General features: G+C 32.8%; 2 protein-coding genes across 2 annotated transcripts; one reads left to right on the top strand and one right to left on the bottom strand.

The window, feature by feature from the left end:
* Positions 1 to 211: 211 nt before the first annotated feature.
* On the bottom strand, positions 212 to 4,981 carry LOC136970693 (17-beta-hydroxysteroid dehydrogenase type 3-like). The gene is made up of 2 exons (XM_067265160.1): positions 4,540 to 4,981; positions 212 to 528 (listed from the first exon to the last, which is right to left on the bottom strand). The coding sequence occupies exons 1-2, from the start codon at positions 4,979 to 4,981 to the stop codon at positions 212 to 214; spliced, it is 759 nt and encodes a 252-aa protein (XP_067121261.1).
* A 4,402-nt stretch (positions 4,982 to 9,383) lies between these two features.
* LOC136970692 (very-long-chain 3-oxoacyl-CoA reductase-like) lies at positions 9,384 to 10,277 on the top strand. The gene has a single exon (XM_067265159.1). The coding sequence runs from the start codon at positions 9,384 to 9,386 to the stop codon at positions 10,275 to 10,277; it is 894 nt and encodes a 297-aa protein (XP_067121260.1).
* Positions 10,278 to 13,359: the final 3,082 nt, after the last annotated feature.

Below are 13,359 nucleotides of genomic sequence, written 5' to 3'. Positions count from 1 at the left end.
TCGATTATATTATAAGATTTATTGAATCAAATATCTTATTGTTTAAATGCCTCGAATCTAAAATAAATTGTTATTAAGTAAGGTTTTAAATCGAAATACTAAAACATATTTTTTAATTAAATGTTCAAAATACATTTCGCGAGAACTCTTCCCAGGAACAAGAAAACGAACCGATTCAACTTGCTCCAAGCCTCTGAATATGTAGCTACACTCACCAATTTGCCGCCGGACCGCATGAAGCGCTCCGACACTCCAATTTTTCGTCATTTCCTGTGTATGTTGTCTTCTCCGGTTGTTTGAACCTACCACTTTCCCGCCGAACCGCATGAAGCGCTCCGACACTCCATTTTTCGTCATTTCCTGTGTATGTTGTCTTCTCCGGTTGTTTGAACCTACCACTTTCCCGCCGAACCGCATGAAGCGCTCCGACAATTTTTCGTTTTGTCCTGTATATGATGCAGTGGTGTGCCGTCATTGAAAGCGGTGGAAGCGCCGCATCCACCTTCCAATGACTTTCCCTTGTATTTTCTAAAATATAAATTTTCATATTTTAACGTGCTTTGAATTAATTAAAATTAATATTTTATTATAACTGCATTATGTATCTTATTACAAATTTCTATACTACATGTAAAAAAACGATAAGATTGCTATTGTATATTCGAATATCATTGGCGAAATGGAAACGCTTCCGAGATAGCTTCCACGGCGAGAATAACTGAATGGTGTAACGCAGCCAGAGGGCATCGACGCATACGCTTTACAGAGCAGCAACCTCAGCCGGTTTAGCTGGGGGAAACTACACACGTGTAACGCTTCCAACGATTCTACCTATTAGCTATTAGGTAGGGAGCTATCTGACTAAGTGAATTGTTTAAGATTTAAAAAATAAAGAGTATTCAATGTTATTTTTATGTACGTGTTTTTGCAAAGTTATATTTAATTACAGTATAATTGAAAGAAAATTATAATTATATTGACAGATTTTCAGACATAAAATCTTTAGAATTTTTATCACTTTTAGATGTTTTTCATAATATTAAAATTATTAACAATTTTTCCGAGTGTGTTTTAATTCTTTAAATTAAGTAAATTTTATGAGAAATTTTTTGATTTATCTAAATTACGTAGCGAATCGCAATATTTATATTCGTGTCCGGACTATATTGACAAGTAACTCTTAGACATAAAACGTATTATAATTAATGTCGATCCGAACAAAGACGTACTAAAAGAATTATACGATTTAATATCGTTAATTTTTACGGTACCATTTACCGGTGGGTCTGTCGAGCGCAGTTTTTCGACCACGGAGCGAATTCATACATTGGCCAGGAACGCTCGGTCGGAGGAAAAATTGTCGTCGCTAGCGTTGGTTTTGATAGAAAAAGTGCTTTTAAATACGTCGATGGAGTCGACGACCAGCGACTTTTACGAGAAAGTAATTAACGACTTTGCGGAAAAAATCACCGAATAGAGTTAGTTTATAAAAAACTAAAAACACAAGTTTTTCTATCATTGTTTGTATCGTATCAATTTGTATTACGTATGTATTATTTGTATTTTAGAACTAAAATACATAAATTATTTATTTTTGTCATTTCTAGTATTTGTTTAAAACTTTTATGGAAATGTCATGTACCGGACAGGTCTGACCCGTCACGAAAGACGCGAAAAAACAATTAATTTAGAGAAAAATTTATTAGTTTAAAAAAACTTAGGTAAAAGTTGTTTGTAATCGGACACTCGTTGATTATATCAAACTGCCAGGCAGAAACCATAAATCGCGGAAGGAAGTAGTCCAATGATCGAAGATCGAAGATCGAATTCGTCTTCGATTTTGACTTTTCTCTCGCTCCGGGTAAGAGTCTCGTTACGTTTAGTAACCAGGGACCAACCACTCGGGAAGCGTGATTGAGGGAGAACGACCAATCAAAATGGATGAAAGAAAGAACGGAGATTGATGTAATATCCGACAATCGGGGGCACCTGAAACTCGGTTAACGTTCCGAATAACCAAAACTCCGTGTGTCAACGCGCAAAAAAAAAAGAAACAATTTCTCGTCTATTGTGCCAACCTGTAACCCGTGCCACTTCGGACTTAGACCGTGTCCCCGACTACAACGGACGAAGTCTCCCCGTGCCTTACAGACTTGTCAACGCCACCGTCCCGGGGCCACCTTCGATCGACCATCGAACAACCACATCGAAGCTCGGGACGTCCGAACGGCCGATTGTCCTGAAGCAAACTATTTTGTACATAGTGTACTGTACGTTTATTTTACGTTAAAATAAACGGTTTTTGTCAGATACTTGTCGTCTTTGTCTCTACAGCCACGACCCATGTACAAATGAACCCTACACCATAATTGATTGTTCCTGGAAGTCGGCTTCTTACAGAAACACAGCTTCCCTATCATCAAATGTCATGGCACGCTAGTGATATGATGTCTTGTCCGGTCGTTTGAATCCACCACTTTTCCGTCGGACCGCATACAGCGCTCCGACACTTTAATTTTTTGTCATGTCCGTAACTAGGGCGGTGCCAGCGGCGCCAGCGGTGCCAGCAGTAGAATCTGTTCATATTGCAATTACTTGACATAATTTAAAAATTACAACACGTTATAAGAAAAAGTACTGTGCCTGGCATTATACATCCGCATTTGAAAAATTGAAGTTGTTCCGTTCAAAATTAACACTGCTATCTAGTGTGAAAACATTATTATTTACCACGAATATATTGTCAACGTATTTTAAATTAATTTTTTAAGGCATTAATTTTATTATTAAATAATTGTTATTTAATAATTTTATTCAAAATAATATATATATATATCATTTCTCTCGACAGATCGTGCTACGAAGAAATTTTTAGCACCATTCTACAATAGACTTAAAAAAAAAAATTATTAGTATATGTGAAAAATTAAGTTTATCTGAAGAAGAATCAATATTCAGAAATTGAAGTGGAGTCCATAACTTCCTTAAAAAACAACAGAACTCTCATTAATCTTAAGAATGGAGTTAGATAGATGAATTCCGAGACCGGATATGGAAACCATAGGGGCACGATGTCCCGATTAATTTCTATACATGTACTACCAATGCTAACCGGAAGTAACGTTATTTCAATTCAAATGTTTTACCATGAAAGCAGTTAACAGATGATCGGCACAACTCTATTAAAGGATGACGTACAGTACCACCCCAATTTTCTTTTCTTAATGGCACTTATCCCTTTGTTTTTCTACCATTTCCCGTCTTATCACTAGCATCCTGTACATAATATACACACGAACGAGTGATAAAAACTCAGGCAGAAATTCTTCAGGCAGATTTGCTCATTAGTGGCATTAGTGCTATTTAATTTTAGTAGATAAAGGTCGAGGGGGTGGGAAGATAGAGAGGGTCGTGTGTGATATCTCCAGTAGGGTCGGACTTAATGACGATTTTACTTGTTATTAGTATTCACATTTTTTAAAAATATAAAACTCATCCCTGCCCTCTAAATTAAGCTTTTTTAAAAACCTTTTTATAATAGTTAAAAATATGATAACACATGGCACTACCAAATTTCAAATTTGCCCAAAAAATTGAGCAACTCGTTTCTGGTTTATTTTCCCTTTTTCTGACGCAATTGATGCAATAAATACTTTAAAAATTTCTAATTTTATTCCAGACTATATACGTGCCGTCTTCTACAAAACATTAAAACCCATGTCTGCAGTCATATTATCCAGATTGTTCACAAAATTCGCCAGATTTAGTTTTATTCCTAAACAGAATCTTCTATAAAAACCATTCTGAAAAAAGGAAAAATGTCGGACCGTAAAAATTAACACCCGTTAAACTGTTGTGATACGTTTCTCTATCATTTAAAATAGCTTTCTTCCACCATTTTATATTAATACAAATCATTTAAAATACGTAAATTCCAAAAATTTAATATAGTGTATTATCTCAATTCAGTTATAAAACGTTTTTATAAAATTTTATATAGAAAATATCGCATAAAACTACACTGTTTACACTAGAAAAAAAGTAACAACAAGCTACAATTGTCAGAAATAACTTTATTGAAAACATTTTAATGTTTTTAATAAAATATACGATAAATTTACGATTGTAAATTACGTGGATTTAATAACAATTATTATTAACAACAATCAAAAGATTATAACATTTTATTTTTCTTTGTCATGTAAATGAGAAAAAAGCCCGGACAGAACGATAAAATATAAATCATAATTTCGTGTAACCAATAACCAGCGTAACTCTGATTCTTTCCAATACATTTTATCCAATTTTGACAGAATTTCTCACACGACGGAATTAACATATTCTTTTTCATTCTGTTTGTCATTCTAGTGCGAACAAAATATGGAAGGAGTGACTGTATCTTAATGCTTTTATCTATTAATTCCGCGTTGACCCCTTTGCTAAATACATCCATGAACCTTTTACAACTACTATAAATAGCAAAATAAGGTAATGGAAATATTGAAGCGGCAGACGAAACATTAATAATAATTATCTTACTTTTCTTCGCGTACAAGTTAGACATTCGATACGTGATATTGACTACAGTTTCTGCGTTTAAAGCTATCTCTACTAGGGTGTTACTTTCGGTTTCGTCCAGAAAATAACACGGTGCTCTACCGGCAATTCCAGTACAATTGACAAAGATTCCAACGTCTTTACCTTCGATTTTACTCCAAAGATAGTCGTATACCTCTTTTCCACCAGTCAAATCAGCCAAGACGTAACAACATTCCAGTCCGAAGTTTGTCTCAATGTCCTTAGCCGTCTCCTGCAGTTGTTCTAATTCGTTACTAATAAGGATAAGCTTCAAACCAAATTTTGCTAGTTCAATAGCTGTATGTTTTCCTATACCCGAGCTTCCACCAGTGATTACAGCCCATTCTCCATATTTTTTAAGGTCTTGTTTAATAAACTTAGGAAGTACATAGAGCTTTACCATCCGAAAAATCTCTTTTAAAATCCATATCGTAGAGAAGGTAACGAAAATACAGTAGAGCGTCGATAAGTGGAACTAATTGGAAACTAGGGTCCTTCCAGTTAATGATTTGTTCCAGTTTCCGACTTTGTACGAAAAAATACATTAACCTGTCCGATGTTCAAATTTTTCTCCGTTGCGTATCGCTTCCTGTTGAATTTTTCTCCTCTGCGTGTCGCTTCGTGTTGAATTTTCGTCGATTTTAAGCCTAACGAAAATTTTTATAATAATCATCGAGGCTATCGTATCGTTAAAAATTATTTTTGCATTTTGTACAAACAAAATAAATATATTAAAGGATATAAAAAACGTGAAAATTATACTTTAGAAGTAAATTTAGTATCAAAAACATTCGATTCAGCACGACACAGTTCGACTGAAAATCGTTCCACTTTCCGACCATTCCACTTACCGACGTTCCACTTATCGACGCTCTACTGTAATACCGATAGATATCAGAAGACACTCGCTTGCACACGTCGTTCATTTATTATCGTAATACGTTATGTTCTGCCAAGGCAAACTGCTTTGGTTCTGGTCATATTTTTTTACAAAATTCATATCAATTTGATTGGAAAATAAGAACATGACGTGAGAAAAGACGTAACGTCTTTTCTCACGTCATGTCTTTTCTCACGTCGTTGCTAACACAGCAAATAATTTATTTTTGTAAAATAGATAAATAATTTCCTTGCATATAAATTGTGTTATTTTTTCTCAAGGAAAATCGTTTCACCTACATTATTAGAAGAATTGTAAAATTCTTTAAAATCAATATAAAGTGTTTAATAAGTGCTTATTCATAATTCGTGACGTGTGACCCAGGCCTAGGTACAGTACCTTACAGTTTAGGGGTACAGAAATAATATAAACAATAAAGTAACGAAAAAGTAACTTTAGAAACAATTAAAAGTATAGGAACAAAATAACATATAGTTGAGTCGAATTAATATATGAATATATAACATTTTGCACGAATAGAATGGTACCAATGAGGACTTTCAACAGCTATGCCCTTTGTCTTTTCGATATTTAAAAATATGTATAAAAAAGTATTCTTAACGTAGGTCTATGGGTAATTGTCGAAAAATATGAAATGGATAGAAAACTTCATAAATTTTCAATTTGAAAGCAAAAAGTAAGTTTACTATCAAGTGCAATGCTAAGACCCTTGAAATAACTTGAAAAATGTATTTATTTTAAATATACAGAAGCTTATTTTTTGACTTTTTATTCGGATTTTCGGTTGTATATTTACCAGAAATATACTTTCTTCGGTATTATAATGATTGCTATAAATTTATAGCAAATCATTATAATACCGAAGAAAGTATATTTTACGAAATTTGTCAAGAAAAGAATCCTTTGGTGAAGCAGAGTAAAAAAGTCGCCAACAGCCTTGACGATCACAGCGCCCCCCGTAATGTAAATAATAAGCAAATGAAGCAAATAAATATACTTTCCTCATCACTCGACTGTCATCACTACTGACTCAGCCAAATTCATGATGGGTATGGAAAAAAGATTTTCTTAGGATTAACTATCTAATGTTAACTTCATCCAATTCAGGGCTTTAACATATACAGTATTTAAAATTTGATTAAGCTAAGCGGAAACAAAATAAAAATAATAACTCACTAAATAAAATAGATGTAACCGGCAAGAAACCAACAAGACTGTGAAGGAAATTTCGAAATTTAATTTAATTTAGCGAAATATTGGTATATAGCCTAAACAGAACGGAGCTACTTGTAAAGATATATAAAAGAAATATAAATTACAAGTTATTAAATAACGAAATACAGTAGAGCATCGTTTATCCTAATCAATTGGGGACTGGGGTTGTTCGGATAACCGATTATGTACGAAAAAATATATTAATCTATCCGATGTTGAAATTTTTCTCCGTTACGTGTCGCTTCGTGTTGAATTTTCGACGATTTTAAGTCTAACGAAAATTTTTATAATAATAATCGAGGCTATTGTATCGTTAAAAATTATTTCTTTATTTTGTACAAACAAAATAAATATATTGAAAAATATAAAAACAAAAAAATTATACTTTAGAAGTTAATCTAGTATCAAAAATTTTAGACGTTATCTAGTATCATTCGATTCAGCACGACACAGTCCGACTGGAAAGCTTTCGGATAAACGATGCTCTACTGTATTTATAAACAAAAATTAGAAAAGTTACTGCGTTTACCCAAATAATTTGAATCTAGGAGACTATTCTCTGTTAAATATAATCGCATCTAATCTTCAACTTTGTGGCAATCGTAATGCAAATTCTACACAAATTAAATTGAAAGTTGTGCAGTACATTGTTGTAAACCATTTCTGACGTCAAAATGCGATTCGCCAATTTCTATAGTGTACAGGTACATGAAAATCTCCAAGCATTATAAATGTATAAATAGAATTCTTGTAAATCATTATAAAACCAAAAAATTTTACAGATGCTATCAGAATTCAACAGGAAAATGTGTTCAAAATTCGATATTAATTAATGATCTATTATGAATTTAAACAATTTCTCTGTTGACTTTTATAAAAATTTAATTTATAATTAATTTAAAAAAATTTTTTTTAACAATTCAAACTAATAATTAAACGATAGCCTACGCTAACTAGAACAATTTTTTTTCGAAAAACTATAGGTTAATTTTAAATTTCTTGTCAATAGTAAAATCGTGTGTTCGATACGCAGAAATCTTTGTTACACTGTCCATTATATTTATACTGCAATCGGTAAGTTATTGAAGAATACGTGTGCTGTCGTAAAATATTTTAAGGTTGTTTTTCCTGTAATAATAAATTCAGCAGTATAGCCTACTAAAGCTATGTAAAACTCCCATATAGAACTGATCGCAATAAATTACTAAACTGTATATCCATCTATTTGTTTTACACATCACAGTGATTTGCCTTTGCAAAGAAAACAATGGTAAGATTATGTAATTAGAATTTTATGTTTTTTAGAAATTTTTTGCTGATAAATCATTTTTTTAACAATAACAAATTTTCAAAAAAATGACATATTGAAATATGTATTACAATACTAGATATTACGCTAAATCATCTTTGAAAATGGACTATACTTTTGAAACAACATTCGAAGTTATTTATTACAAATTTACATTACAAGAGATTGTATTAAACGAGGAAAACATTTGTAGCTACTTTGGAAATATTTTACATAATCTTATAATATAATCGATATGGGTTGATAATAATAAGCGCAGAGCCCAAACGGTTAGGAGTTGAAAGTTGAAATTTGGTACACAGTTAGGGTACGTCATGAAAATGTACACTAAGAAGAAATTTTTCGAAATTCCACCCGAGGGAGCGAGGAAGAGGGTTAAGTAAGTATTCGGGAGAAGGTAAGCCATTCTTTTAATTACGTGTTTAGCTAACTAATTTAAAATTTTATGTTGAAAAGTAAACAGCAAAACATTCACAGATGCATATTATAATAACAATGCTCACAATATGCACAAAATAAATTAACAACAATGAGAAAACAAAAAACACATTTGAAAAATAATTCCAGAAATTTGGAAATAACTTTGTAAGTACTCATACTTCGTTAAAATCCCACATAAAAGTATGTTACCTAGAAGTTTCTGAATATACAACCGAAAATCCGAATAAAAAGTCAAAAAATAAGCTTCTGTATATTTAAAATAAATACATTTTTCAAGTTACTTCAAGAATCTTATCATTGCACTTGATAGTAAACTTACTTTTTGCTTTCAAATTGAAAATTTATGAAGTTTTCTATCCATTTCATATTTTTCGACAATTACCCATAGACCTACGTTAAGAATACTTTTTTATACATATTTTTAAATATTAAAAAGACAAAGGGCATAGCTGTTGAAAGTTCTCTTTGGTACCATTCTATTCGTGCAAAATGCTATATATTTATATATTAATCCGACTCAACTATATGTTATTTTCTTCCTATACTTTTAATTGTTTCTAAAGTTACTTTTTCGTTACTTTATTGTTTATATTATTTCTGCACCCCTAAACTGTAAGGTACCTAGGCCTGGATCTCACGTCACGAATTATGAATAAGCACTTATTAAACACTTTATATTGATTTTAAAGAATTTTCAATTCTTCTAATAATGTAGGTGAAACGATTTTCCTTGAGAAAAAATAACACAATTTATATGCAAGGAAATTATTTATCTATTTTACAAAAATAAATTATTTGCTGTGTTAGCAACGTAACGTCTTTTCTCACGTCATGTTCTTATTTTCCAATCAAATTGATATGAATTTTGTAAAAAAATATGACCAGAATCAAAGCAGTTTGCCTTGGCAGAACATAACGTATTACGATAATAAATGAACGATGTGTGCAAGCGAGTGTCTTCTGATATCTGTCGGTATTATTTTCGTTACCTTCTCTACGATATGGATTTTGAAGGAGATTTTTCGGATGGTAAAGCTCTATGTACTTCCTAAGTTTATTAAACAAGACCTTAAAAAATATGGAGAATGGGCTGTAATCACTGGTGGAAGCTCGGGTATAGGAAAACATACAGCTATTGAACTAGCAAAATTTGGTTTGAAGCTTATCCTTATTAGTAACGAATTAGAACAACTGCAGGAGACGGCGAAGGACATTGAGACAAACTTCGGACTGGAATGTTGTTACGTCTTGGCTGATTTGACTGGTGGAAAAGAGGTATACGACTATCTTTGGAGTAAAATCGAAGGTAAAGACGTTGGAATCTTTGTCAATTGTGCTGGAATTGCCGGTAGAGCACCGTGTTATTTTCTGGACGAAACCGAAAGTAACACCCTAGTAGAGATAGCTTTAAACGCAGAAACTGTAGTCAATATCACGTATCGAATGTCTAACTTGTACGCGAAGAAAAGTAAAATAATTATTATTAATGTTTCGTCTGCCGCTTCAATATTTCCATTACCTTATTTTGCTATTTATAGTAGTTGTAAAAGGTTCATGAATGTATTTAGCAAAGGGGTCAACGCGGAATTAATAGATAAAGGCATTAAGGTACAGTCACTCCTTCCATATTTTGTTCGCACTAGAATGACAAATAGAATGAAAAAGAATATTTTAATTCCGTCGTGTGAGAAATTCTGTGAAAATTGGATAAAATGTATTGGAAAGAATCAGAGTTACGCTGGTTATTGGTTACACGAAATTATGATTTATATTTTATCGTTCTGTCCGGGCTTTTTTCTCATTTACATGACAAAGAAAAATAAAATGTTATAATCTTTTGATTGTTGTTAATAATAATTGTTATTAAATCCACGTAATTTACAATCGTAAATTTATCGTATATTTTATTAAAAACATTAAAATGTTTTCAATAAAGTTATTTCTGACAATTGTAGCTTGTTGTTACTTTTTTTCTAGTGTAAACAGTGTAGTTTTATGCGATATTTTCTATATAAAATTTTATAAAAACGTTTTATAACTGAATTGAGATAATACACTATATTAAATTTTTGGAATTTACGTATTTTAAATGATTTGTATTAATATAAAATGGTGGAAGAAAGCTATTTTAAATGATAGAGAAACGTATCACAACAGTTTAACGGGTGTTAATTTTTACGGTCCGACATTTTTCCTTTTTTCAGAATGGTTTTTATAGAAGATTCTGTTTAGGAATAAAACTAAATCTGGCGAATTTTGTGAACAATCTGGATAATATGACTGCAGACATGGGTTTTAATGTTTTGTAGAAGACGGCACGTATATAGTCTGGAATAAAATTAGAAATTTTTAAAGTATTTATTGCATCAATTGCGTCAGAAAAAGGGAAAATAAACCAGAAACGAGTTGCTCAATTTTTTGGGCAAATTTGAAATTTGGTAGTGCCATGTGTTATCATATTTTTAACTATTATAAAAAGGTTTTTAAAAAAGCTTAATTTAGAGGGCAGGGATAAGTTTTATATTTTTAAAAAATGTGAATACTAATAACAAGTAAAATCGTCATTAAGTCCGACCCTACTGGAGATATCACACACGACCCTCTCTATCTTCCCACCCCCTCGACCTTTATCTACTAAAATTAAATAGCACTAATGCCACTAATGAGCAAATCTGCCTGAAGAATTTCTGCCTGAGTTTTTATCACTCGTTCGTGTGTATATTATGTACAGGATGCTAGTGATAAGACGGGAAATGGTAGAAAAACAAAGGGATAAGTGCCATTAGAAAAAGAAAATTGAGGTGGTACTGTACGTAATACTTTTCCTTTAATAGAGTTGTGCCGATCATCTGTTAACTGCTTTCATGGTAAAACATTTGAATTGAAATAACGTTACTTCCGGTTAGCATTGGTAGTACATGTATAGAAATTAATCGGGACATCGTGCCCCTATGGTTTCCATATCCGATCTCGGAATTCATCTATCTAACTCCGTTCTTAAGATTAATGGGAGTTCTGTTGTTTTTTAAGGAAGTTATGGGCTCCACTTCAATTTATGAATATTGATTCTTCTCCAGATAAACTTTTTCATATATACTAATAAGTTTTTTTTTCTAAGTCTATTGTAGAATGGTGCTGAAAATTTCTTCGTAGCACGATCTGTCGAGAGAAATGATATATATATATATATTATTTTGAATAAAATTATTAAATAACAATTATTTAATAATAAAATTAATGCCTTAAAAAATTAATTTAAAATACGTTGACAATATATTCGTGGTAAATAATAATGTTTTCACACTAGATAGCAGTGTTAATTTTGAACGGAACAACTTCAATTCCTCAAATGCGGGTGTATAATGCCAGACACAGTACTTTTTCTTATAACGTGTTGTAATTTTTAAATTATGTCAAGTAATTGCAATATGAACAGATTCTATAAATGACTGTCTTGTATTTTCGGTGATATCTTTAAAATTAAATTATTCCGATATTTTGCAATGCTGTATTATATAAACGATTTTATCGACGGCGTAGATAAAAACAGTCTAACAGGCAGATTTATAAATTTTATAAATTATCTATTCTCATAACACGTAACTGAATATTATTTGCATAATTATGATTAATTTTATTTTTTATATTTTTTTAATGAGAAATGATAGAATAATGTAATAAAAAAAAGCCATTGAAGTGAGCGATAAAAGATATTTCGAACCGTTCAGGTAAAGGCCCTTTAAAATTGAAGACTTAAACCTTCAATTCCATAAACTGAATTTATACTGATTTTTTGCTTTTACGGATAAATTCGCGGTTCGTCTTATATTTGTTATCGTGCTGCAATTTGAAAAAATTGTGGATCTATAAATTACCACTGTCGTCCGCCGTTTATCTGATTGTCCTTTCTTAAGTCACCTTTCGTGGAGTAAAGACTTGTCTCTCTTGGCTCTCTGTTTTCTTAGTTTAGTCTAGCTAACCCTAGTTTTAGGCTTAGTGGGGTGTTTCCTATGCGTTGGTATAGGAGGTTAGGGTTGTTTTAGGCCTAGCTAGGTGCCAGTTTTGCTAAGCCTACTTTTAGGCTTAGCTTGTTGCTTGGTGTTGGGGTTTCTAACCCTAACTTTAGGCTTAGCTCCTCTTGAGCAGAAGACAGTGTTTGGTGACTATCTTGAATAGCTCTGTGCCAGTGTCTCTTTTGGATATAATGTGCCTTGTGGATTGCTTGATGTGTGTTGAATATGTGCTCTTGTACTGCATCTGCAGGTGTCTGTTTTTGTTGTGTGTAGCCAGGATTACCTAGTCAAGACGGGTGTCTCACCAACAGAGGCTGTGTTGGAATAGCTGGGCGCCTCTTACCTAACTTTGCTTTGTTTGGAGGGATCACCAATTGCGGGATTGGTTCATCTCCCTTTCTGTTCTCAAGGTTGTTGAGCACCAGCAGGTGCCATGTCTGGCACTCAGGCGGCAGCAGCAATGGACAGGTGCATCCAGCCAGCAGCCCTTGCTGTCAAGGCCCAAGCAAGCTTGGCCTTTCCATGCATCAGCCTGATCCTTATCAGCTACTGACCTCAGCTTCGTCGGTGTTTCTGCCTTTGTGGACACTTGTCACAAAAACAATTTATTGTACTGTCCTTATTTTTGGACTGAACACTCCTTTGGTCTTGCTCAGCCCATTTACTAAGGCACTTTACCACCACGCTTTTCTTTGACTGGCAACACGTGTTCTGCTTCCTCTCAACCTGGGTAAGCCTATTTGTCGGTGGTTACTAATCTAGGTTATCTATCTGTTTTCTCTCTGCACTGTTGGTTATTTTATCAATAGTGCAGAGCTGTCTCTGGCTACTGAGCCATCTGTACACTCTTTTACTCATTAACACTCAGGCTTGTTTGTTATTGCGGTTCTTACGGATTTACT

Source organism: Centruroides vittatus, unplaced genomic scaffold, assembly GCF_030686945.1.
Source record: "Centruroides vittatus isolate TY-2023 unplaced genomic scaffold, ASM3068694v2 contig_2104, whole genome shotgun sequence".
Classification (NCBI taxonomy): domain Eukaryota; kingdom Metazoa; phylum Arthropoda; class Arachnida; order Scorpiones; family Buthidae; genus Centruroides; species Centruroides vittatus.
Note: the sequence above shows the minus strand (reverse complement) of the source record. Positions and strands in the feature narration are given on the sequence as shown.

Coding starts and splice junctions, on each gene's coding strand:
- LOC136970693 (XM_067265160.1), bottom strand. CDS start 4,981: ATGGTAAAGCTCTATGTACTTCCTAAGTTTATTAAACAAGACCTTAAA. Junction 529..4,539: donor TAACTTGTACGCGAAGAAAA/GTAAGATAATTA, acceptor TTTATATTTTAG/AAAATACAAGGGAAAGTCAT.
- LOC136970692 (XM_067265159.1), top strand. CDS start 9,384: ATGTGTGCAAGCGAGTGTCTTCTGATATCTGTCGGTATTATTTTCGTT.